The sequence below is a fragment of the Petaurus breviceps genome, unplaced genomic scaffold (genome assembly GCF_028583685.1).
Source record: "Petaurus breviceps papuanus isolate PSGF00001 unplaced genomic scaffold, PetGlider_PUasm1.0 90778, whole genome shotgun sequence".
Taxonomy (NCBI): domain Eukaryota; kingdom Metazoa; phylum Chordata; class Mammalia; order Diprotodontia; family Petauridae; genus Petaurus; species Petaurus breviceps.
In genome coordinates this window covers 5,006,556-5,034,349 of record NW_027187343.1, presented here as the reverse complement: position 1 = coordinate 5,034,349, position 27,794 = coordinate 5,006,556, and the positions used below count along the sequence as shown (strand labels likewise).

The 27,794-nt window shown below is 37.8% G+C and overlaps 1 protein-coding gene across 1 annotated transcript in view; it reads left to right on the top strand.

Annotated features, from left to right (window-relative positions):
* Positions 1–27,794, top strand: part of CATSPERE (catsper channel auxiliary subunit epsilon) — a 199,715-nt gene that overhangs the window by 86,562 nt on the left and 85,359 nt on the right. The window contains exons 7-9 of the mRNA XM_069069156.1: positions 6,049–6,126; positions 10,943–11,049; positions 25,045–25,534. Coding sequence (XP_068925257.1) covers positions 6,049–6,126; positions 10,943–11,049; positions 25,045–25,534 — 675 coding nt within the window. The remainder of the gene's footprint in view (positions 1–6,048; positions 6,127–10,942; positions 11,050–25,044; positions 25,535–27,794) is intronic.

The window sequence follows — 27,794 nt, the reverse complement described above, 5'->3', positions numbered from 1 at the left end:
TAGTGATGTTGTTTTCTTAAAGTCCATACCAGAGGAGCATAAGCTTTGACATGTTCTACTAGGATAGAAGGTTTTTAAATAATATTTCTTGCAACAGGGAGCAAAACTGGAGTTGTGGATCTGTGAATAGTTGAATACACAAAAATACTGAAAGGTTAGGGCTATCCTGTACATTGGGCCTTCTAGGAAATTGGGTCTAAACCTATTGTGGCCACAGGTCATGCCAGTCAGGACAGCATCAGGAAATGAGGCTTAAAGCTGTGAACTCATATCTAAGTGACTGTGTAAAAATATGGTAACTAGGCCAAAGCCAGCATGTACATTGGACTTCCAAAACTGAGATAGAAACCAGTCACTATGGAAGGCAACGGGGTATAGACCTGGTCACAGATTCATTTCACTGTCCCAATCCAAGGTTATAGAAGAGGAAAACAAAGTGGCGTAGAAGGCAGCCACCCTATCCACATTTCTGAAAGGGCAGCAACAGTAGCATCTAGACTTCAGAAAGAACTAAATCAGGAAGAACCTGCCCACCCCATCCAAGAATATAGAAGGAGGAGAACCTGATCCTGACCACAAGAACCCAATTTGGGAACTGAGTATGGGGAAATAAGTAACAAAATAAAACTTCTAATAAAAGGAATGAATGCTAGGGGTTCATAGAAGAGGATTTTTCATTAAGATAATATCCTGAGAGATCGTAGAAAAGCCCAGTTCACTCCTATGAACTGTAGCAAATACCTAGAAAGGCCCTCAAGATACTAATGATAAAAGAAATACCAAAGGAAGCAGAAATAAGTTCCTCCATTTAGTCCAGAACTTCTCCAAAAGGTGGTAGGAAAAGGGCAGAGACTGGGAAAGGGGATCAATCTAATAAAACAAGTACCAGCTTAGGGAAACATAGAAGTATGGAGAAGGTCACACTAGCGAAACTAGGAAATACTAATAACCATATTAAAAGCAAACAAAAATAAGAAGGGAGCCAGTATCAACTGCAATAACCAGTTGCCTAAAGTCACATTCTGACCCTTACTTGTCAGAAGACAAGTGAGGGGACAGAACTATCCATAAGTCACTGTGCTGGGAGACAGGGCCTGGCTATGCATTCCTTAGAGCACTGAGATTCACAACCAGCTGTTGTTGTTGGTCAGTCATTTTCAGTCATGTCTGACTCTTCATGACCCCATTTACAGTTTTCTTGGCAAAGACACTGGAGTGGTTTACTATTTCCTTCTTCAGCTCATTTTACAGTTGAGGAAACTGAGGCCAACAGGGTTAAGTGACTTGCCCAGATTCACCCATTTCATGTGTCTTAAGGTTAGATTTGAACACAGAAAGACAGGTCTTTCTAACTCCAGGCCTGTCATTCTATCCACTGTTACTTTGCCAAAAGCACAGAGAAGACTATCCAGGGTGTTTAAGACTAACATGTCTCCAGCCTTCTGCTGGGACCTATTAGGGAATTCACTGTAGGAAATGGGATCAACCAAGAGAGGATCATGCAACAACAAGGAGAGATTAGATGATGACTGAACATGAGACATGGTATAAGGAGATAAACAGAAAAAATACATTACTGTTAAAGATGCATCTTTCTACTGAAACTGAGACTCAACCCCCAAAATGCTAGACTCTGACTGATGAGCTATCATGTTATTGTGCTTGGAATGAGGCTACCATGCTACTTCCTGGCCACTTCCAAACCATGCTACTATGTACCTATTCCCAACTCCAATTTCCAACTCTAGTTCCTATTTAGAACTTCCCTTACTTAAATGTAATTTCCTCATGGCAAGGCTTACTTTTTATTTGTATTTGTTTCTCCAGCACTTAATACAGCACAATGCCTAGTGCATGAAAAATAATCCAAAAGCATAGCATCAAACTACTTCAAGTAAAAGCTAATTAAATTATAGGGGAAAATAGTAAATTTTCTTCTAAAAGTGGAAGTCCCCAAGTTGTTCCTTTCACAAGTAGGCAAATCTAACAAAAAGAGAGATGAAAAGTTAAGGACCTAAATTAAGAAAAGAAAGTAGATATGTGAAATATCTAGAGATTACCAAATTGGAATAAGAAGAAATAGATTTATTAACTGTATGTGGAGAATTACAAAACTTGGCTATGTATAGTGACATAAAATTTCATTAAATACACAAATATAGAAGAAAAGATTCAAATTTAAGTGGATTCTAGAGATAATTCAACTCAAAGTAAATGATGTGTTAGAACCAAATGATAAAAAAATTTCATTAAAGAAAATAATAACCATTAAGTCATACCAAATAACTGAAGAAAACAATGACCATAGAGGAATTTTATATCTCTAAACATTTTAATCAACAAAAGAATGATTAGCACATCAAAGCTTGTGGCCACAGGGGACAAGGGACCCTGGTCACAATTCCATGTTGCAAAGAGTATGTGTGGTTGCTCCCAGAACAGAGCACAGGCCAGGAGAGTAGTAGTAAATATATTTTTCCTTCATACCACCTTGGAATAACTGAAAACATATCAACCACCAGAACTAGCTCTGAAAATAGCAGCACAAAAAAAAAAAACCTGAAGCTTGGGACAGTGCCCCTACCACCCTGGGAGGCAGGGCCCAACTTTAACATAAAGTTAAAAGTCAAGAAATAGGCTGGAAAAATGAGAAAACAACAGCCACAAAAAGGAGTATAACCATAGAAAGTTACTATGGTGACAGGGAAGATCAAAACAGAAACTCAAAATAAGACAACAAAGTCACAACTGATATATCCAAAGCCTCAAAGGAAAAATGTGAATTGATCTTAGGCCCAAATAGAATTCCTCAAAAAGCTCAAATAAGCGACATAGAGGAAAAATTGGTAAAAGAAATGATAGTGATGCAATAAAAGTGTGAAAAAAGAGCCAACAATTTGGTAAAGGAGGCACAAAGAAATACTGAAGAAAATAAGACTTCAAAAAATAGCTTAGGCCAAATGGAAAAAGATACAGAAAAATCCACTGAAGAGAAGAGCTCATTAAAAAGCAGAATTGGCCAAATTGTATTGGGGGGAAAGGGGATAACACAACAGCTCACTGAAGAAAATAGTTCCTTAAAAATTTGAATTGGGCAAGGAGAAGCTAATGACTCCATGAGATTTCAAGAAACAATGAAACAAAAACAAAAGAATAAAAAAGGGGAAAAAATGTGAAATATATCATTGGAAAAACAATTGACCTGCAAAATAGATTAAGGAGAGATAATTTAAGAATTGTTAGACTACCTAAATGCCATGATCAAAAAAGAGCCTACATCACCTTTCAAGAAATTATTGGGGTGGCTAGGTGGCACAGTGAATAGAGCACTGACCCTGGAGTCAGGAGGACCTGAGTTCAAATCTGGACTGAGACACTTAACACTTACTACCTGTGTGAACTTGGGCAAGTTAGTTAACCCCAATTGCCCTGCCTTACCCCCTCTAAAAAAAAGAAAAGCAAAAAAAGGCAAGAAATTATCAAAGAAAACTGCCCTGATATTCTAGGACCATGAGGAGGTGGAAATAAGGATAGAGGAAAATACAGTTATCATAAATGTGGGAAAAAAAATTTACAACAAGTCTCTCTGATAAAGGCCTCATTTCTCAAATATACAGAGGAAGGGGCGGCTAGGTGGTGCAGTGAATAGAGCACTGGCCCTGGAGTCAGTAGGACCTGAGTTCAAATCCAGCCTCAGACACTTAACACAAAAACTGGCCATGTGACCTTGGGCAAGTCACTTAACCCAATTGCCCTCCCCCCCAAATAAAGGCAAAAAGAAAAATCGAAAAAAACAAAAATCAAATATACAGAGAACCAAGTCAAATTTATAAAAATAAAAGCCATTCCTCAATTGAGAAATGGACAAAAGATATGAACAGGTTGTCTTCAGACAAAGGAATCAAAGCTATCTATAGTTTCATTTAAAAAATGATCTAAATCCCTATTGATTAGAGAAATGAATATTAAAACAACTCTGAGGTACCACCTCATACTACCAGATTGGATAATATGACAGAAAAAGAAAATGACAAATGTTGGAGGGGATATGGGAAAATTGGGGTATTAATGCACTGTTGGAGTTGTGAACTGATCCAACCATTCTGGAAAGCAATTTGGAACAATACCCAAAAGGCTATAAAATCATGCATACCCTTTGACCCACTCTGCCATTACTAGGTCTGTACCCCAAAGAGATAAAAAACAAAAAAGAAAAGGGCCTACATTTACAAAAAATATATATTTATAGCAGCTTTTTTTTGTGGTGGCAAAGAATTGGAAATTGAAGGGATGCCCATCATTTGGAAATAGCTGAATAATTTCTGGCATATGATTTTGATGGAATGCTATTATACCATATAAAATGATGAGCAGGATTCTCTCAGAAAAACCTTGAAAGACATGGATGAACTAAGGTGAAATGAGCAGAACATAGTACCAGCAGTTGTACAGTGATCAACTAACTGTGAATGACTTAGTTATTCTCAGCAACATAATGATCAAAGAAAATTACAAGGGACTGACAATGAACAATGTTATCCTCCAGAAAAGGAATTGATGGAGTCTGAATGCACATTGAAGCTTACTTTTCTTTTTTTTTACTTTATTTCTTTACTTTCTTTTCAATCTGTGTTTTCTGTAGGCTGGATTCAGGACTCAGACAAATTCTTGATAGCTGGCTCTAAAGGAAGTCCTTTGTGATGTAGCCTTTGAAGCTAGCTCCTGGATTCTCCTTTGTGATGTGGCTGCATTTAAGAGGAGTTACCTGAGTGCTAAGAACAAAGGTTCCTCCCTGTTCTAAGATTCTAGCCAGAAGAATCAAAGCTATCTATAGTCATATGGAAAAAAATTATCTAAATCCATTAATGCATTGTTGGTGGAGTTGTGAACTGATCCAACCATTCTGGAGAGCAATTTGGAATAATACCCAAAGGGCTATAAAATCATGCATACTTTTGACCCACTATGCCAGTACTAGGTCTGTACCAGAAGAAATCCTTATTAGATTAGAAATGTTCTGTTATATCCAGAGTACCTAAACCTCCTGTACTAGTGATAAGAAAACTTGAGTTATATTCTTTTGTCTCATTGATCTAAAAAACCTTGTCCAATAAAGGGAGTTCTATCCTGAACTGCCCAGCCAGGTTCATCATTGTCTCCTCTTCACTCACACTTAATGCTGGTAACTAAGTGGCCCCAGGCAGTTTTCTTTCACAACATAAATAATATGGAAATATGTTTTGCATGATTGCACACATATAACCTATATCAAATCGCTTGCTTTCTCTTTTTTTTTGGTGGGGGGGGAGGGCAATTGGGGCTAAGTGACTTGCCTAAAGTCACATGGCTAGTAAGTGTGTCAAGTGTCTGAGGCAGGATTTGAACTCAGGTCCTCCTGACTCCAGGGCTGATGCTCTATTCATTGCGCCACCTAGCTGCCCCTGCTTGCTTTCTCATTGAGGGAGAGAATTTAGAGCTCAAAATTTTTTTAAATGAATGTTAAAAAATTGTTTTTACATATAACTGGGAAAAATAAAATATTAAAAATAAAAGAGCAATAAAAGATAGCTAATCAGATAGCAAATAAAAATTATAATTTTATAATAAAAAGTAGGCAAAGATAGCAATAAAAATTTATTTTATTTTTTTTCTGGGTAATTAATAATTTTATCTTTTCACCTAATAGCATTTTCTTTTTTTTTCCAATTTCATGTAAAGATAATTTTCAACATTCATGTTTATAAGATTTTGAGTTCCAAATTTTTTCTCTTTCCCTTTCTTTCCCCCTCCCCAGAATGGCAAGCAATCTGATATTGGCTATACATATACAATCATATTAAATACACTTCTACATTAGTTATGTTGTGAAAGAAAAATCAGAAGAAAAGAGAAAAACCATGAGAAAGGGGGGAAAAAAGAAAAATAGTATGCTTCAATCTGCATTAGATCTATTCTCTATATTATGTTAACTATTTATTTAGTAGAGTTTTGGGGGGAGGGGCAATACTAATGGCATTTTCAAAAATGTAAAAATAATTTATTTTGTAGATTATACAAATTTGGATATATGATCCAGAAAATGCAAGTCCCGAAGAGATAGATGGCACGGCATTAAAACCATCATTTGTAAGTGGAAACATTCTTTATAACACTTTCATAAATATAATTACCTTGCCTATGCTGTAGGTATGATAAGAAATTCTCATTCTTATAAAGAATTAAAAAAAACCCTCTGAGCAGTAGACCTGAGCTCATGGTATACTGGGATGACTAAATACATCATCACAATTTATGGTTTTTCTATAATTTATAACTATGTGGCTAATGTGCTTTCTCCAAAACTATCAAATATTTTTCAGAAATGCTTGATAAGTATCCTTTTTATCTACCCTGAAGCCACTTTTATTACTAGTTAACATATCTACCGTGTTTCCCCGATAATAAGACCTATCCCGAAAATAAGCCCTCCCCTTACTGTGTAAGATTCCTCTAAAATAAGCCCTGCCCCGAAAATAAGCCCTATTGAGATTGCTGCTGTAGTGAAGGTGATCCCCTGCACTACACGCTACATTACAGTACCCTCTGTATGCACCATTCCCCCCCTGTGAAACGCACGCCGCACTCCGAGCTGCATCCAATCAGAGCTGCAGCAGTGAGTGCATCATCCTGTTCTTCCCCAGTGATTTGCTTATTGAATAAAGGTACATTTTTTTGTTCACATTTACCTGTTTATTAAAATTGCTGTCAATGTTCATTAAAATAAGCCCTCCCCTGAAAATAAGCCCTCTGGTGTTTTTCTGTCCAAAAAATTTAATAAGACAGTGTCTTATTATCAGGGAAACACGGTATGTGGGCTGATCCTGAAGTGAATCAGAATGACAATATGTGTTAACTGGATACAACCAGAAAGGTGATCTAGTCTTGTTCAGCAGCTAGTGGCAAGAATCTTCTCTAAGACTTCCCTGACAAGTGACCATTTAGCCTGTGCTTTTAAGCTTCTGCTGATTAGGGACTACAACTACCCTGTCCTTGGTTAATCCTGTTGCTCTGATTCCTGTCATCCAAAATGGCTCCCTGCCTAAGTGAAAACTCCTTCCTCTTGCTGTCCTTACTTATACTGTCATCTCCATCTACTTAAACTCAGTGGTCCATCCTTCCCACTGTACCATCTGGAATTCCTCCTTTGTTGTTTGCAAGCTGCCTTTTGTCCTCACACTCTTCTTCCTATACTCCTTACTCTTCAAGCTAAATGAAACCTGGTGTATTCCTGATGACACCATAACCCTTCTTCCATGGTTTATGGTTTTCTTTGTCATACCAATCCTTGCCATTGTCACACCAATATTCACATTGATGGTGCCTCTAACACTGGCCTCCCAGTTCATCATGACCTCTATCTCTGTCATACCAGGAGTCGTCACCTGAACAATGACTGAACAATGTTCAATAGACTTAACAATGACTGAAAATTACTCCCACCTCCGAGATCTTGAATTCTAGATTTCTGATATCACAATTTCCTGAATTTCCATCCTCCCACTGTATCTATCATTTCTATTCAACCTGTCCTTTATCTCCATTATAATCTTGATCCCACGTGAGAAGTCTTCTTAAATACAGTGTAGAAAGAAATTCAGGGAATTAGGAATAGAATTTTGAGGAAAACTAGTAATTCTGAGAAGTTTCAAGATTCTAAGATTTGATTCCTTTCATCTGAGAACTTTTTCTCATGCATTCTTTTCATCTTTTGACTTCTCTCCAGAAAGCACCTCATCCCGGGCCATCCTCTCTAATATTACAATCCTGGATGTAATTTCCTCATTTTTATCTGTCCCCTACTCAGGAAACAGTAAATATTCTACCTGCTCCCCACTGATATCTGCAAAACCCTCTTCTGCTAATTCAGAAATCTTTCCTTCTTTAAGGTTTCCTTGAGTCCATATAGCCAATCCAGATTTTGGTTACATTTATTTCAGTTATCTACTTGCCTCTAAGTCATTCCCCCTCCTTTTTCAATGCATCCAATATGTAGATCATAACATTCCTCTTCAACCCAATCCCAGCTTTTATACTTTGAGACATATGTGTATATACATACCTAAGTATCTATGCACATATATACAAGTGTATATGCCTGTGCCTTGTGTAATGGGAATATAAATTTGAAGATCTTCCCTGCCCCTAGGCTAAAGTGCACCTGGAGCCTGGGGTGGGAGGCTTGTTTTTCAGTAGATACTTCTTGATTGGCCAGTGAGTCAATAAGGTTGTTACATTCTCTGAGCCAGGAGAAGGCTATATATATATATATATAAAAGCCCTGATGTGTAGCTTTGTTTTGGGGGCTCACTTTGAGAAGTGTTCTGTGATTTGATCTGGATTCTGGGAAGCCATTGTCCAGAGCCCCCCGGCTTTGAAAAACCCAGATGTTGATTTGGTATGGATGTAATGGTTGGACAGTTTGGAAAGCTGTCTACTTGATCTGTTTCTGTCTTGATAATTCTGCCTGTGTACTTTGAAGTTCAGGGTGCTGACTTTTTCCCCTGAACAAGGTAAACGATATATGTTTGACTGGTTAAAGTAAGCTTGTTAACCCATTTTGAGTTGCTTTCCTTTATCAAAGCAGATCCAAGAAACTGTGGTGGCAGCAAACCCTGAGGACGCTTGGGGTGCTTGCTGCTACACCTTGAAAGAATATATTTTGTGCTTATTTGATAATTATGGAGAAATTGATATAGATATGCAGCTATCTAGTAGACAGCATACTACTGATAGCTGCTTGTCTTTATAGAAAAAGTCAGCAAATTTTGAACACTATTTTTTGTAAAAGAAAGAATGCTTAACATTTTCAAGTCCAGCAACTCTTTGAAACACTTTGAAGCACACAGAAAGCCTCTGTGGGATACAGGAGATAACCATGGGGATTCCTCTTCTGAGTTCACTAACTACTTCTTGCACAGACTATAAACTAGATTAAATTAGAAGCAGGCATAATCATTTAACTTTTTAAAATTTCCTGTGTTAATCCCAGGGGGATTAGAGTGAATTTATAAATGATAATTGTTAGTGTTTAATTATCCAGTTAATTTAATCAATATAGCTAGTCAAACATGAATTTTTTATTTTAAAAAATGTAAAACAAAGTAATAAATCTTAACAGTCAATGAATATAACAGCTTTACATAAAAATTCATGTTTCTCTGTATAAAAGTTCTCACCATAAACAATATACTCCGAGCATGGGAGAAAGTCAAAGCAAAGACAGGAAAGGGAAAGAGATATCTTGTATGGAGACCAGCAAGAATGCCAGTTTGGCTGGTCCATAGAAAGTAGGAAAGGCATGTTATATTAAGATTGGAGAAAAAAGTTGGAACCAAGTTGTGAAGGGTGTTAAATGCTAAACAGAGACTTTATATTTTATCCTAGAGTCAACAGGGACCACAGGAATTTATCAGGTAGGAGAATAAAGGCCTGAACTCCAGAAAAAAATCACTTTGGCAAGTGTATGAAGGATTTATAGAAGAGAGAAGAGACTTAAACCAGGGCAATTGACTAGGAGTTTATTTCAGCAGTTCAGGCAAAAGATAATGAGGGCCGAAACTGGGTGGTGACTGTGAGAGTAGAGAGAAGGGAGATGGATGGAAGAGATTTTGTGGAAGTAGAAATTACAAGATTTAGCAACTGAGAGAGAGAGAGAGAGAGGAATCCAAGATGACTCCCAGGATGTGAACCTGGGAGATTGGAAGGATGGTAGTACCCTAGACAGGAATAGGGGATTTGGGGTAGGAAAGGGAATAAGGAAGAATGGGCATGGAGAAAAAAGTAGTAAATTCTGCAATGCAGATTACAGGCCATGTATACTTCCTCATCCTGTTGACTCATATCGTTCCAAAAAAATAAAAATGGAGGTGCATGTATCACCAGCTGAGGTTCATCCACCATAGTCTGAAAGTGATTTGGCAAAGAGGGAGGTAACTGTATATGAGTACACTGGGATGACAGGAAAGGATTTCCCCAAAGGCAATTCTTGTATAAGTATCAGGGTTGCAGTTAGGTTATGAAGACTGCAAAGGCAATGCCTGGGATGGAAAGAGAGAGATTAGGAGCTTGCATAGTAGAGGGGCGACAACAATGGGAGGAGACAGAGTTGGAGGGTAATGAGTGAAGAAGGTGGTGGGGTTGTGTGGAAGACAGGCTCCACAATTGTCTCTCAGAGCAAGTGTGTCATTTAGTGCATCTTCTAACCCTTCGATTGATTACACATCCCCATTAGTCATCTCATCCCTTGAATGTGTGTATATTCTACTTTGGAGAACTCTACATTAGATGACTGCTAATCTTCCTTTTGCATCTTAATATATAATCTTGATGGAATCAAGCTAAAAGGCATGTGCTTCTTCCATTCGGCTAGCTTCTCTTCTTGTAAGGCCAACTCTCATTCCTCTTTCTGTTTCCTTCTCTCTTGCATATTCAGGGTCTTTAATCATTTCTTTTTTCAATCAATATTCCAGTTTTTAACCACCAAAAACCTCTATTTGTTGCTTACTTTAGTAAATAAGCAAAAAACTTTCTTAGGATGTGAAACATCCATCACAAACATTACTTATGACTAAATCAACCCAATGCTTCTTTCCGCCTAATTATTTTGAGGAGGAGCAGGCTAAGAAACCAACAAAGCTACATCTCATAAGTACACAAAAGCTTAATAATCTCTAGTAAAAATAGTAAATTAATTCTTTTTACTTGTTGATGGAATAAACTGTAAATTAATTGGATTTTATTTCCAAATTATCAGTTTTCAAGTATAGGTTTTTATGTTAATGTCTATTGTTTTAAAAATATTTTCTTATGGCACCTTTTGTATAACACTGAAACTTTAGAAGTTTAAGTAATAATTTAAAATAAAAATACATGATAATCAAAAGTTTTTTCTTTATTTTCACAGGCTTCCCGGGCACTTAGCGTGCAGTTTCTCCATATGGGACAAGAACCTAATTTGGTGTCAGGGATCTCTTATGTTTCTTACCATCTAGATGCCTCTGAGGAAGAAGGGTATTTCACTTAAATATTTCAAATGCAAAATCATTTTTTATTCAATGAAACTAAAACTAGATAGATTTTTATGATGAAATAAAAATTCACAGGGGAGTTGGATTTAATTTTATTTTATATCTAATAATAAATGTTTGAATTGGCTTTCCTTTGGACAAAAGAAGATTTTAAATGGTACTCCAAATATGCCTCCCATTCAGAAGTTATGTCATATTCCTTGGTTGGATGCAGGACATCTAGAGGAGTGGTGGCCATAGGGACAACAGTTTGGGTCTGAGAAGTCACAGGGATAGTGAGTTGAGTTAAGGGAGTCAGTTGACACGATAACTTTTTCAGAAGTAAATATTCTACTGATTTAATGAATGAGCCCAAAGTTAGAGGTAGGAGTGGAGTTTGCATGTGTAATGGAGAGGTGACCAAGAGTTCTTGTCTGGGTGGAATATGATCTCTTGTGCAGCTGGCCAAATGTAATGGGCTAAGGGAATCTGCACTCACATGCCAATCTAGACAACTCAAGTCCCAAGACAGGGATTCCCAATTCAGTCCCTAAGTGGATTGCTTCCCACCACCTCTTCTGTTAGATTTAATACTTTTGCCAAACTAACTAGTAGTAGAAATGAACAAATTGGAGTCCTTGGCTTATAGTTTGTGTTTGAAAAACAAAAAGTTAAAAGCAAAAGTCATTTTTTTTAGGAAGAACTGGCAACCTGATATTTAAAAAATATCTGGTGAACTGTTGAGTAGAAGTGATCCTATACCCATTATGGATAATGGGTGACTATTTTAACTCCTTTCTCACCAAATGGCTATTTGCACCAGACCCACCAACAGTGTAATAATAGGTGGACTACGTAATAGTGCATGTGGCCCCAAGGTAACAGGGATTTTTAGATAAATCTCAAGAAGACTGGAGTTCTTCCTTTTTGGCAATAAGGAGGACATCTATGACTTGGGTGACATATACATACATATGTAAATATACATGTATATGGAGAAATATAGATACAAATATATAAATATATATTCAAGAGTAGTATTGAGCTAAAAGGATATATTACATATCAAATTTTTCCAGTCTAGAGGTATGATTTTGTTTTTAGAGGACCCCATCAAATTCTTATTACAAAAAAAAGACAATCTGGGTATCAAGCAACATTTATCAAAGGAAATAAAACAGTAATTGGAAAAGCTATATAGCTTAGTTTAGGTGATAAGAAAACACAAGAGTGAAGGGGAGCTCTACAACCTGAGAAAAAGATGAACTCTCAGTTCAGCTGTTTGAAGAATCTCACACAAGAAGTTGAATTTTAACCTTATCTAGAAGTGCAGCACTGAGAATCAAGGGATATATCAGGTTGCCAGCTCTTCCTATAAAAGAAGTCATTTTTGGTCATTTCTTACCTAGCCTTAATTACTGAATGGGTGTTGCCTCTAACAAACTACGACTTGGGAAAGACTTTAGCTTAAAAAGGCCAAGGTCTCCCATTGCATCCAGGGCCATCTCTAGTGGTCCTAATCTATATCCTGTCACTGGACCCAGATGACTGGATGAGAAAGTGAGGCTGATGATTTCGAACAGCCCTGCCTCACTTAGATTCAATTCACTTGCAAGTCAAGACATCGCCTTTCTGGTGTCATTGGTCCTCTTGGAGAATGAAAGACAAACAACAATCATTCTTACAACTGGGGGGGAGGGGTCTAGGGAAGAGCCATCCTCTCATTCAACATTCAAAACCCAAAGCTTCCCTAGAGGTCTCTCTTTCGTTCTCTGCTTCTCTCAGTCAATCAGGAGTCAAATTTTTCTATACACACACACAGCACAGGGTGTGTCAGAGCTATCCTTCAGGAAACTGCCAAGCTTGCCTGAGGTTAGAATTACATAATGTAGCATTTGTGCTCTGAGAGTTTGGAGATTTGGTTGAAGGTAAAAATGAGAGGCTACTTCCTCCTCTGACCCCTCTCCTTAGTCAGCCTGGTCTAAACATTCCTTTTCTCCTCTCCTCCCTACCTATCTACTATTCTTAAATGATAGCCCTACCAAGAGATTTCTCTATACATGCCTGAGGAGAGGGGGGAAAATAATGGAAAAGTTAATGTGACCTGACAGCCCAGTCCCCTCTCAGATAGCAATCATAATTGATAAAGACATATCTTTATCCATTTTGGGACATTTATTAAAACTAATAAATCAATAACATTCTTCATATCACTCCTGATCGCAAACCAGTATCAGAATTTATCAGTGATTTACTCTCACCAGTGAACCAAAACAAGCCACAAGTAATGAAATGTAAAAATCAAAAGCAGTTATGATTGATGATACTTTATAATAAAGTAATTCAGAATTACAGTATTGATTTAATCAGAAATTATAAATGAACTTAAAGCAATTTTGGATAAGATATACTGCCTTCTTGGACAGGAAGGCAGTAGAGGCATGAATTCCAAGTCAGGGAAGTTTGCCACTGGTTAGGCATGCCTCTTGCTCTGGTATTGCTATCTAATCTTGGACAAAAGTAGTGGTGGCTGATGAGGGATGGAATCCCAATAAGTTCAGCAGGAATTATGATCTTATCTAAGACCAGAAAACCTGCGATAGCGTCTGAAAAGAATTCAAGGTCTCAGGCTTAATTGGAGTGAGAGTTGTAGAAGTTTATTGTTAGGCTTCTGTGAGAAGTGGGAAAGCGTCCTTTAGGGAACCTGCGAGTGAGAGGGGTACATGCTTTTACCTTTAAAGGGTAGGGCTGCCATTGTCAGGGCTGGCCAGATGGGAGGGGCCTCAGTGCATAGACAAAGGTCAGAGCTGACCAAGAGGAGCATGTGAATAGATAGTTTAAAAAAAATTTGGGCCAGGTCTAAGGAGACAAGAGGCAAGGATAAAGGAGGGTGTGGGCCAGGCCCAGAAGAAATGAAGAGATTAAGTAAGAACAAAGGGGTCACAGGGTGCTGCCTAGGCGGAGGGTGGGATAGGGGGAAGGGGCAGAGCTCAAGGATGGGAAAGGACAAATTGCAGTTACAATTTCAGACTGGTTTTACAAGTTGGTTTCACAAATTGATCTAGACCCCAGGTACCCCATCAGTGGCCATAGTAGAGACTGAACACTCCCTATACTAGCCAAAGAGAACTGCTTCTCTTTACTCAGTGTTCATTTCCTCTCCCCACACTCTCTTGCTCAATTAACCAAATTCTCCATCAAGCAATCTATCCCCAAACCTGTGTGTCCATATACATACTATCTCTCTCTGTCTTTCCCTCCACCTCCCCTCTCCCCTTCTCTGTCTCTCTGTCTCTGTCTCTGTCTTTGTCTGTCTGTCTGTCTGTCTCTCTCTCAATTGGCACAAAACACTTTCAATCCTTCATTATTTATTTACTTTCACCAAATTTGGAAGTGCCCAATCAGAAGTGGCCTAATATAGTTTTCTTTCAAATTATATCATTTTGGGGAAGTCATGAGTTACTTGCAAGACTGAACTGGTTTACAAAGTATAGAGAAGAGATAGGAATGTAACAGAGAATTAAAAGAATGACACTATGAGTCATCTCTCACACAAGCAACGTCTCTTTGGGGATACATCTCCCAGAAACTCAAATACCTACCTCCTGAGAACCTTCTCTCTACCCACTAAGAAATCAATCTTGGGCAGCTAGGTGGCTTAGTGAATAGAGCACTGGCTCTGGAGTCAGGAGGACCTGAGTTCAAATTAGGCCTCAGACACTTAACATAAAAACTAGCTGTGTGACCTTAGGCAAGTCACTTAACCCCAACTGCCCTCCAAAAAGAAAAAAAAAGAAATCAGTCTTCCCAAATCTCACTAAAATGTGAAGTATTCAAATTTGGAGTTGATGGTGTAATATTGAGAGAAGGAATTCATGCTGAAAGACATGTTTCAGGCAATAGTGTTTGTAATTGGATGTCCCATGTCTCAAAAGATTCCCAAATTTACCCACAGACCTGTCTGATTAACTCACAATTCCCTGAGTTAGAAAGGAGGCTGTTTGGAGCGCAGCAGGGTTATACCCTGGAAACGAATGTGAGATGCTCCACATAGACCCAAAGTTTGGGGAAGGAATAAGTAAATGAGGCAGTCTTGCATTGATTTCAGTTCTTTTGTTATATAGACTTCTATAGACCTTTGCAAAATAATGGGGGAGAGTTGGGAATGCAAATTTCAGGAAAGTCTCTGAAATGCTTCTAGCAGATCAGCTATTGGGATCCAATCCCATAAGCATTTACCAAGTACATTAACATGTGCAAGATACTATACTAGGTTTCAAAGATTTTTTAAAGCAATCTCTGGGTGATAATATATCTGGACAAGTATGTATGCACGGTATAATTTGAAGAAGTTGGGCTAAGGTTTAAGAGGATCATAAAGGGCTTCCTATAGAAGGCAGCATATGAACTGAGCCTGTAAGTAAGCATGGGTTGAGGTGAAGAGGTTACATATTCTAGGCATGGAACATGTGCAAAGGCACAGATGGGAGATGGAGCATGATGGATGGGGAAAAGCAAGGAGACTAATCTATCTGGGAAGCAGCCTAAGAGAGGAGAAATCCAGAGAAATAAGCCTGGAAGTATAGTCTGTAGTTATGTTATGAAGGGCTTTAAAGACCTAGACAATTAAGCCACTCTGCTTGAGTGGGTGATAGAATGCCACAGCATGATTTGTCAAGTGTGAACACATGTTATTTTCTCCCTAAGCATGAATAGCTCCGTAACTAGGTATGACAGGATGTCTGTTCATATTGGCTAAGGGATTTGGTCACATCTTCTTGGTCCTGTATAAAGCAATAGAGCGAGTTGGAATCAGAGATTCAAGGGTATGGTACCAAAGAAGAGAGAATATTCCAGCGAAAACCCAGAGAAGAAATTTCTTCTTTTAAAAAAATTTTTTTCATTTATTTTTAACATTCTTTTCTTTTGAAATTTTGAGCTCCAGATTACCTCTCTCCCACCCCTCCCCTACACACTGAGAAGGCAAACAAAATTATATCGATTGTACATATAAAATCATGCAAAATATTAATCCATATTCCATAAAACTTCAGTTTACACTCAGTGTTCATCAGTTCTCTCTCTCTGGAGGCAGTTAGCATTTTTTCATCCTAAGTCTTTTGGAATTGTCTTGGATCATTGTATTGATCAGAGTAGCCAAGTCTTTCACAGTTGATCATCATTACAACATTGCTGTTACTGTGCACAATGATCTCTGGGTTCTCACTTCATTTTGCATCAGTTCACATAGGTATTTGATTTCTTCTGAAAACTGTTCATATTCTTTGATCATTTCTCAATTGGAGAATGGCTCTTAGTTCTATAAATCTGACTCAATACTCTATAAATTTGAGAAATGAGACCTTTATCAGGGAAAGTCGCTATAAAAAATTTTATATTACTGCATTGTCTATCATTTCTCTGATTATCTCTTTTAATTAGGTCTGGTTTTGCTTTTGTTTTGTCTGAGATCATGATTGCTACCCCTACCTTTTTAACCTCAAGTAAAAGTAGAATAGATTCTGCTCCACCCTTTGTTTATCTGTATGTGTGTGTGTGTGTGTGTGTGTGTGTCTTTCTGTTTGAAGTGTGGCTCTTGTACACAGTATGTTGATACTATTGAATTTCAGTTTCTAATCCATTCTATCCACTTATTTTATGGGTGAGTTTCATCCCATTCACAGTTATGATTACTGTGTATTTCCCTCCATCCTATTTTCTTTTGTTTATCCTTTTCTCTCTTTTGGTCTCTCTCCTCAGAAGTCTGTTTTACTTCTGACCACTGCCTCCCTTTTATCATCCCCCTTCCATATTCCCCCCCCCCTCCCCTATTTCTCTTTTGGGCAAGATAGATTTCTATATCCAACTTAGTGTGTGTGCATGTGTGTGTGTGTGTGTGTGTGTGTGTGTGTGTTTTCTTCCTTCTTTGTACTTATTTTGATGAGTGAGGTTGAAGCATTGCCTGCCACCCCGCCCCCATTTTTCCCTTTACTCTAGAAGTTCTTCCATGTGCACCTCTTATAAAATGTTTTTATTCTACCTCTCCCTTCCCACTTCTCCCAGTACATCCCCCTTTCTCACCCCTACGTTTTTTTTTATTTTGGTGATCATCCCAACATAATTGACTCATACTCATGCTTTCTGTTTATGTAAACTCCTTCTAACTTTCCTAATAATGATAAAGTTCTTAGGAGTAACTTGTATCATCTTCTCATATCTTAAATTATCTCTCCTCAATTTATTTTCCAGGCCATTTTTTTTTCTGATGAGATACTTCACATTTTCTTCTATTTTTTTTTCATTCTTCTGACTTTGAAGTTTCTTGAAGTCTCATGTAGTCACTAGCTTCCATTTGCCCAATTCTAATTTTTAAGGAATTATTTTCTTCAGTGAGCTTTTTTACCTGTTTTTCCATTTGGCCAATTCTGCTTTTTAAAGAGCTCTTTTCTTCAGTGAATTTTTGTACCTCTTGTAACATTAGGCCCATTCTGTTTTTTTAAGATGTTATTTTCTTCAGTAATTTTTTTGTGCTTCTTTTACCAAGCTGTTAATCCTCTTTTCATAATTTTCTTGTATCACTCATTTCTTTTCCAAAATTTTCCTCTACCATTTTTATCTCTTTCTTTAACTCTTCCAGGAATTCTTGCTAGCCTTATGTCTAATTAACATTTTTCTTTGAGCCTTTGCTTAAAGCTGTTTTTGTCATTGTTACCTTCTTCTAAGTTTATGTCTTGGTCTTCCCTGCCACCATAGTAACTTTTTAATGATCAAGTTTTTTTGTTGTTGTTTGCTTATTTTCACTGCCTATTTCTTCACTTTGAACTTTATGCTAAAGTTTGACCCTATTTACCTGGGTTTGGGGAAGCACTGTACCAAGCTTCAGGTTTTTTTGGTGTGTTACTGTTTTCAGAGCTAGTTCTTGGGGTCTACAAGTTTTCAGTGTTTCCAAAATGGCAATATCCTGAGAGAGTTGGTTGATTGATCCTCCCTCACCCCACCCTAGGACTCTTCTTTATAACTAAGAAATTTTAAATACAACAGAGCAAAAGCAACTGATACAGTAACTACATGTATAAACATGTGCCACATTTGTCATCTGTATTCATCTGACCTCTTGATTTCGTATTGGTCATTGCATTTATTCGAAGCTCAGTTGCCTTTTGCTTTTTAACTTACATATTTTATTCATTGTGCATATGGTTGTACTGGTCCCACTTACTTTGCTCTGCATCATTTCATAGAAATCTTTCCGTGTTTCTTTGAGCTCAATGATATTCTATTACATTTGTATAAGTTTGTTGGACCATTCTACAGTAGATAGGCCAATACGTTGTTTCCTCTTTTTTGCTACGAAACAAGTAGTGTTATCAATATTTTGCTACCTATTAGATAAGTCTTTTCATATTTTACTTTCTTGGTGACATGCCCAGCAGCATGGTGGCTATGTCAAAGGGTATGAACAGTTAATAGCTTTTCTCACATAATTCCAAATTCATTATTTGTATATTACATTGGAACTGTCCTGTGGAATACTACAAGTTATTCCTTGTTCTTCCCATTTTTCCACTGAGTGACAGCGTAGGAACATAATTAGTTTTACTCTAAAATAATGAGGCTGCTTTTCTTCTATCTGATAGGTGTGATGTGGTATCTCAGAGTCATTTTGATTTGCATTTCTCCAATCAATAGTCATTTAGAGTATTTTTCATATGACTATAAATAGCTTTAATTTCTTCTTTTGAAAACTGCCTGTTCATATACTCTGACAATTAATGGGAGAAAAGCTATTAACTGTTCATACCTTTGACATAGCCACCATGCTGCTGGGCATGTACCCCAATATTTTGTTAAATAAATAGTTTGTTAAATAGCCAGAAGCTGGAGTCTTTGGGTTTATCAAATAATAGATTGCTATAGTTGTTGACTGTTGTGTCTTATGTACCTAACCTATTCCACTGATCCAGCACTCTATTTCTTAGCCAGTACCAAGGAGTTTTGATGATTCCTGTTTTATAATAAAATTTAGGATCTGATACAGCTACGTCATTTTCCCTTTCATTTCTTTTCATTAATTCTCTTGATATTCTGGGCCTTTTCTCTTCTTGATCTATTCTCCAAATCTGTTGTTTTTCATATAAGATGTTTTGCTTTATCTTCTATTTTTTCACTATTCATATTTTGCTTAATCATTTCTTGATCTCTTATAGTTTCACAGGCTTCACTTTGCCCAATTCTAATTTTCGAGGTGTCATTTTTGTCCTTAAGATTCTGGATCTCCTTTTCCAATTGGCTGACTTTCTTTTCATGCTCTTCTTGTTTTTCTTGGATTCTTCTTCTTCTTTTTTTTTTTTTTAGTTTTTTGATTTATTTTAGACCTGGTAGCAGCATGTTGTAGATGAAGCATGATATTAAAGATACAATCTTAATTTGGAATCAGAAAGACTTTCAGAATCAGAAATCAGAAAGAGGTTCAAATCCTGGCTCAGGCTCTTCCATAGGCAAGCCACACAATCTTCATGTGCTTTAGGCAACTCACTAGATTTTATCTACCGTCATAGATGGGTTGTGATTTATACTGATGGAAGGATTTTCCATACCTAGCTTTCTATATACTGTTAGAAATCACATATCCTGGGGCGGCCAGGTAGCACAGTGAGTAAGAGCACTGGCTCCAGTGTTGAGAAGACCTGGAGATCGAATCCCAGGCTCAGACACATAGCACCCACCCAGAAACACCTGGCCGTGTAACCTTGAGCAAGTTACTTAACCCTAATTGCTTAGGGGTGGCCAGATGGCTCAGCGAGTAAGAGCACTGGCTCCAGTGTCAGGATGACCTGGATCAAATCCGGGCTCAGATACTCAGCACCACACCCAGAAATAACTGGCCGTGTAACCTTGAACAAGTTACTTAAACCCGATTGCTTAAAAAAAAAAAAAAAGAAATCACAGATCCTTTCTAAAATAATATCATGTACAATACCTGAGATTTTTTAAACTATGAAAACTAGATCCTTCACATGTTTACCTTTTACACTATCATGGATGGTAGTGGGACAGAACTCAAGTAAAGTTAGAGATGGGAGAAAGCAGAACAATAAGGGAAAATGAGTACTGCTAGTTTGAATAAAATGTAGAATACATTAAAGACAGCCATACGACATGAAACCAGAATGGCAGGTTGGAGTCACATTGTGGGTAGTGCTAACTATAAGAATAACAGATTTAAGATTTGAAGCAGAAAGGAGAGCAAAGGATAGATTGCAAAGGGGATACACTAGGAGTAAAAGGAACAGTTAGATGTCTGGTAGAATAGTCACAGTTAAAGATAATAAGAGCCTGAACTATAATGATTACAAGGGTAAAGAGCAGCAGAACTATTGTGACAATTTTTGCAGAGGTAGAATTGGCAGAACCCCCAGATGGGTTATTGTGGCTAAATGAGAAGACAGTTCAAGATGATTTTCAAAGGACTGTGGTGTCATAATAATAGAGAATTGGAAAAAGGGTAAGTTTTGGGTGGAAGATAAACTAACTTTACAGTTGGACATTTAGAATGCTCTGGGCTGGTGTAATGTAATGCCAAGAAAAGGAAACTTCCCAAGGTTCAAAATACCAGCATAGGTGCTCTCCATTTTATTCAGTGACAAATTAAGAACAGAGATGATCAAAATATGACATCATTCAAAATACAGCTAAGTGTGATTAAACAATCTCCAAGTACTACCCCACCCCAAGACCTTACATTCATTCAATCAATTACAAAGTCCCTGTTCTAAATACTACTCCACCCTTAGGCTGTACCTTCATTTAGTCCATCACAAAGCCCCTCTTCTCAAATGGAGATTAGTTTCTAATCATAAGTAAAGTACATTCATTTGTTCAATCATAGAACACAAAAAGGTCAAAAGTTCCCCACCCCTGGATCACAATTGAATCTACCCCAGAGTTACAACAAGTTTAAGCACAGCACTTGATACCCAAATGGAGGTCTTTTCTTCATCTTGACAAGAGGCAAGTTCTCAGCAATCTTTGTTCCTGGGGAGACAAAGCTTAGAAAGGCCACAAGATACATTGCCAGTCTCTTCATTAATTCATCCTCTGTCTGTAGAACAGTCCTAGGACCCCTGAAAACATTAGCAAAACCCTCTTCCAGGATTTCTGTAAACATACAACAAGAAAATCATTCTTCAGGGCTTTGGAACCAACAGCAAGGTCCCAAAACTTCTGCAACAACAGCACTGTCCTTCACTAGTGGACAGTATTCACTCTCTGTCTGCAGAACAGTCTCAGTAGCTCTGAACCAACAGAAAGGTTCCCAGACTTCTGCAACAACAGCACTGTCCTTCATCAGTGGACAGTATTCACTCTCTGTCTGCAGAACAGTCTCAAGAGCTCTGAACCAACAGAAAGGTTCCCAGACTTCTGCAACAACGGGACTATCTTTCACCAGTGGACAAATCTGGCAAAACAACATCAAAACAGACAGACAAAGTACCAGCATAACAGCCATGTCTCCTCAGTCTTTGGCAGCTCTGGGTGGCAGGTCTCAAAAGTCCTGGGCAATTCAAAGTGGCCCTCAGCAATCCTCTCAGTCTCTCTCTGCCTCCAAAAGGGTGCTGCTTCCAAAAAGTTCTTCTGCCTCTCTCTTGTGTCTCTCCAAATCTATGTCACCAGCTCCTCCCAGTTCAGCACTCTCTTTTCACATCTACAAGTCCATCCCACAAGTGGGATTAACAAGCTCTGGTTTTTAACACAAACCAAAAACCAAGCCAATACGGGGGAATCTTTAAATTCCATTACTATTACAGCTGGAGATTTCTGAATTTTCTGTAGAGAGGGGACAAGTAAAGGCATGGACATGGACAAGAACACCAAGGAAGAGAGGAAAACAAAAGATGAGGAAAGAATTTTTGATGACATGACTGAAAAAATGACTAAACAATGACAACAACATAATGTGGGACTATTAATAGTCCCCTAACAATTGCAATAGTGGGGGGAGGATGGGAAAACTTATAACAAAAATGCCTCATTAAATCAAATTCCCACATTAGCTATATCCAAAAGATATATTTCTCAGTCTATACCCTAAGTTCATCACCTCCTTGTTGGGAAATGGATAGCAACTTTTAAAAAAAATTATTTTAAGCCCAAAAATTATTTTAGACTCAAATGCCAGAACACAAATACGGAATAGAGGAAAAAAAAAAACAAAAATACATCATAAACTTAAATATTGGAACTTAAATACAAAGTTAGAAAGAAGAAAAAAGCATATCATATGCATAGCAGAACATAAGAGAGGATTCAAAATATGTAATAATTTTTCATTTCAAGAAAGCCTATATGATAAATAATACCCATTATTTGAGAATTGTCCATCTTTTCTTTGCCTCCTTGTGAGTTTTCTTTTGTTCTTTGCTGTTCACGTTTTTACTTTGGTTTTTTTTTCCCTCCCTCTAACTCCCACTCCCTGCCACCACCAGAAGGCCACAATAAAGTTTAGTCATGTGTCTCTATGGCTATAAATATATACAACATGCAATACAATATACGATACAAATATATACAAAAGACTTAGTCTTTTTTAACACAACAAAGTGCACAATGTGCATCACATGTGGGGTCCCCAAAAGAGCTATCCTCTACAAGTATACATGCACGCAAAATAATAGCTCACAAGTTCCCACTAGTGGGTTTCTTTTTCTTTTAGTTTGTCAGAAAACACAAGATCAAAAGCAAAAGCATTTAATGAAACAGCACAGTGAAGTTTGTAAGAGAACATAGTCCCCATAAACACAGGCATGCTAAAGTTTAGAATGATCTGAGGTTGGTGAAAAAAGCTTAGAAAAACTTAATTTCAAATATAGAAACACACACACACACATATATATATATGTATATACATATTACTATATATAAAAACTATGCATATCTACATATGTATATAATGTTATAGGAGTGGGGGGAAAAGCTAAGCCTCCATCTTAATGGCTGCTTCTGTTCTAGACTTGCTCCTTCTTCTTACCTAACATCCATCCATTATATGGACATTTCCTTACTATATCACTGACAGTGGGTTGGCTATCTCCCATATACCTGCCAGTACCTTGACACTTGTGATATCAGAGGTTAGTAAGCAATCATTTTGCTACAAAACTACTGGCCCTCACCTGAATTGTGGAAGTCCTTCAGTTCATAATGGAACCTTGGCATCCTCTGCCCCGCTGCCGCCCCCAGTGAATGAATGAGAAAGAAATTTTATTAAGCACTTACTTTATGCTAATCATTGTGCTTAGTGCTGCAGATACAAATACAAAAGCTAAGACAGTCCCTGCCCTCAGCTCACATTCTAATGGGAGAGACAATACACAAAGGAGAGTGGTGACCAGGGGTGGGATATTGGTCCAGAAAGTTAAAGGAATGGTAAGTGAGACCATAAGGATATGGAGGGACATATCTCATCATGGAACAATAGTAAAGTTGATTTGTTTGACCCAGAACTACCCAGAACTAGGGGTGGGGAAGAAACATTGTTTACCTTTGCAAGATGGTGAACAAAACTGTGGGAGAGACAACCACAGAGTAGGGTATCAAGTGAAGCATGGTGGCTTAGGCTTTCCTGAAATAGTTATCTGAATGTATAATTTATTATATCCTTTTTTTTAAGCAAAAGGATATGAAATGGAGAGTTGCAGTTGCATAGAGTGTCTTTTTGTGTTTTGTGTGTATAAAAATGACTTTTGTTGTTATTGTTGTTTGAATTCAGAAGAGAGATTTTTTTTAAGACAGCAGTTTCTGCAATCCATCTTTTTATCTTAGGGTTTAGAGGTTTTAGGAAAATGAAATCCCCACATACTGAGGGAAAACTTTAGCTTGCTTTGTTCCTGATAAGAGACTATGTCTATCCTCAGAGCAATAGACATGCCAGACTTTTCTTCTCCAAAATAAAAGTCCTTGGGTGGCTATGTGGCACAGTGAATAGAGCACCAGCCCTGGAGTCAGGAGGACCTGAGTTCAAATCCGACCTCAGACACTTAACACAAAAACTAGCCATGTGACCTTGGGCAAGTCACTTAATCCCAATTGCCCTCCAAAAAAAAAACAACAACAAAATAAAAGTACTCACACTCTTTTGAAATACAGTTAACAGTCATGTAGTGAAGTAACATCCAAAGGTGTTGCCTATTTTTAAATCTACACTTCCTGGTCGCCAAGGGCATCATATCTATCCCAATACTTTGTATGCTTTAGGGTTTAAAAAAAATCTTGTTGGTCCTTGTTGGCCAAACTACACTGCTTGAGAGATATTTTAGGGACTTCTCTTTCATCAGACCACCAGGGTCTTCTTGGTTTGCACACCACTCGTTTTCCCAGTCTTGAAATTAATTTTTGGTCTCTGATACAAATGAATGGGAATTGGGGTGGGTGGGGCGGAAAAAGGCAAAGGAACAACAACAATGACTTACCCCACAACTCAATTTCTTTTTTTCTTCAAATTCCTGCCTTTATTATAGAAAGATAAATAGATATGTAGATAGTTGATAGATGTATACATGTCACATGTCATTGTCTTCACACCTATGTATGTACCAGCAAGCCTTTCTAGGCTTTGAGCCAAGCTCTACAGTAATCTATGATTAAATACTAAAATAAATGCCATAAAACTTTAGAAAGACAAGTGTTGACTAGAGTTACTAGAATAACTTGATGACTAGAGTAATCAAGAAAGTATTGATAGAGCAAATGGGGCTTGAGTTTGCAGCACAGAGTTGGAGAAGGATAGGTGACAATTTTATCGAGGATCTAACTGTGGGCTATGATGAACCACTGCAGATTTATGAATAGAGAAGTGACTTCAAATGATTGTTTTTAGTAAGGTTAATCTATTTATAATGGATATTCCATTTATAAGATGGGGGTGGGGGTGGACAGGACAAGGTAGAGAGGAATCTTTCTATTGTTACCAGTAATCATGGCTTCATTTTTCTGTTTTTAGGATCTGGGAAACGCATATACCACTTAAAAAAAGTAATATTTTTATGCTAATCAAAGGGAATTCAATAGCTTTCCAAGACTGCTTTATTGCAAACTCCATGTTTTTGGTGGATTATATTTTCCTGACTTTCAGTCAGAATCCTCATTACGTAACAATGACAACGCAAAGTGAAGAAGCCATATGTTTTGACTGGTTCCCATGTTTTCCTGCAACTCTTGTAGCAGTTTCCCATTGGGAGACTCTTTTTACAAAGGACAGCTTCAATACTTCGGAGAGGATCAGAATACCCCCCAACATCCTGACAGATGAAGAAAGGAAAAATATACAAGCTGTTTGCTTGATAGAAGAAGGAATAGTCATTTTAACAGCAGGTCTTGTTTACTTGAGGAGAGAGAAGGATTTCATAAAACTTGACAAGAAGTATGGTATTCCTTCGAATGTAACTGGAATGAAAACGAGAACCTATTGTTGGCCTAGCTATACACCAAGGGTTAGTCCAAGTTTATTGCTATTATTTGTCCTTGAAGGTCTTTAGTTGTTGGTGATTTGCATTCCCTGAATAAGAACAACATGGAAAACAGATAATTTAAAAATTTGACATAAAAGCCAGTTTAGTTATAGAGATGGGGACTAGACTTGCAATTTCCCTGGCATTGGGGACACATGGTAAGGAAGATCTGTTTACCAATGCAGGTCAGCATCTCCTCTGAAACTTAGTATGAGTTGCCTAGAGCACAGAGAAGTTAAACAACTTGAGGCCGTCACACAGACAATATGTGTCAGAGATGGGACTTGCTTGATACCAGGTCTCACTGGTTTCAAGGCCAGCTTTCTATCCACTTCATGTGTGCCTCTCCTTCCTCTTTAAACACACCAATTCATCTCTGCTATTAAATCCTGTTAAATGCATTTAACCTATGTACAGTATCAGATCATCACAGAATCACTGAGTGTTAGAACCAGAAAGAGCGATGTTCTATTTTTAATAAGTAATTGATTGATTTTTAGTTTTCAGTAATCGCTTCCATAAGATTTTGAGTTTTAAATTTTCTCCCTCTTCTTCTCCTCCCCCCTCCCCAAGATGGCATGCAGTCTGACATAGGTGCTACTTATACATTCATATTAAACATATTTTCACATTAGTCATGATATAAAAAAGAATTAGAACCAAGGGGTGGAACCATGAGAAAGAAGAAACAAAACAAAACAAAAAAAGAAAAGGAGAGCAAATAGTATGCTTCCACCTGCATTTGTGCTCCAAAGTTTTTTCTTTGAATACGGATAGCATTTTCCATTGTGAGTCCTTTGGAGTTATCTTAGATCCTTGAATTGCCAAGAAGAGCTAAGTCTATCAAAGTCAGTCATTGCACAATGTGGTTGTTACTATGTACAATGTTCTCCTGGTTCTGCTTATTTCACTCTACATCAGTTCATATAAGTCTTCCCTTTAGCCCTCCTGCTCATCATTTCTTATAGCACAATAGTATTCCATTACATTCATATACCACAACTTGTTCAGCCATTCCCCAATTGATGGACATCCCCTCAATTTCCACAGAAAGAGAAATTTTCCAGATCAGAGAAGGGTTCTTGAGTAGGGGTCGACAGATTCCAGAAGGAGGTCTGTGAATTTGAATGGGCTAAAAAAAAAGTTACACCTTTATTTTCAGTAACCTCTCTTCCTGAAACTTAGCATTTTCCTTAATTATGAGAGTAGGCATAAAACCTCTGAAAAGGGGGCCATAGGCTTCAACAGACTGCTGAAGGGATCCAGGATACAAAACTGATAAAGAACTAAAACTCATTTTCACATGCTGTTGAGCTCATTTTTACAGTTGAAACACCTGGAAATGAAATAGATTGCTCAAGGTCACAGAGCTACTAAGTGGCAGAGCCTGTATTCAAACAGGTCTTCAGGCCCAATGATCATTTCATTGCACTCTCCCTTCCTTCTTCAAAACCTTCACAAAATTCAAGACTTTAGTTTGAATTGAACGTGGCACTTAAAGTCAGAGACACACATTTTATAAACCCAAGCCATGTTTTCTACACACTAGTGTAATAAATGCTTATTGGATTGAATTGGATTGGATTCTAGAGCAGGAAAGACAAGCAGCTTCTGGGAAGCATCATTTGGTAATTCTGTGCCTTTGATGGGGAATAATTAAATATGGTCTATTCAATCAACAAACATTTATTAAAACCTACCATGTATACCAAGCCCTGCACTAAGCACCATTTAAGGAATGGCTGCAATGATGCTGTGCTATCAGTCTTATTTAAACAGGTTACCATTCTGCAATAGTAGGGTAGTTGGAAAAGTATTGGAAAAAACCTCCCTTGCGAATCAATAGCTGCCACCATATTTGACACACTGATATTCTTTCCTCTGACTCAGTTATTTGTGCCTCACAGTGGCATTTCTTTTTTTTTTTTTTTTTGTCTTTTGGAGGGCAATTGGGGGTTAAGTAACTTACCTAAGGTTACATGGCTAGATTTTTTTGTGTGGGTGTTAAGTGTCTGAGGCCAGAACCGAACTCAGGTCCTCCTGACTCCCGGGCTGGCGATTTACTCACTGCGCCACCTAGCCGCCCTGACAGTGGCATTTCTTGACGAGAAAAGATAAAATGTTCTGAAGGTTGATCTGAGTGTACATTTTCCGTGGAGCATGGATGCAAATGCACCACCTGTCTTTTCTACTGTCAGAGGCAGGTGACACAGGAGTTTAGATAAACAGGTACCACAAGGAT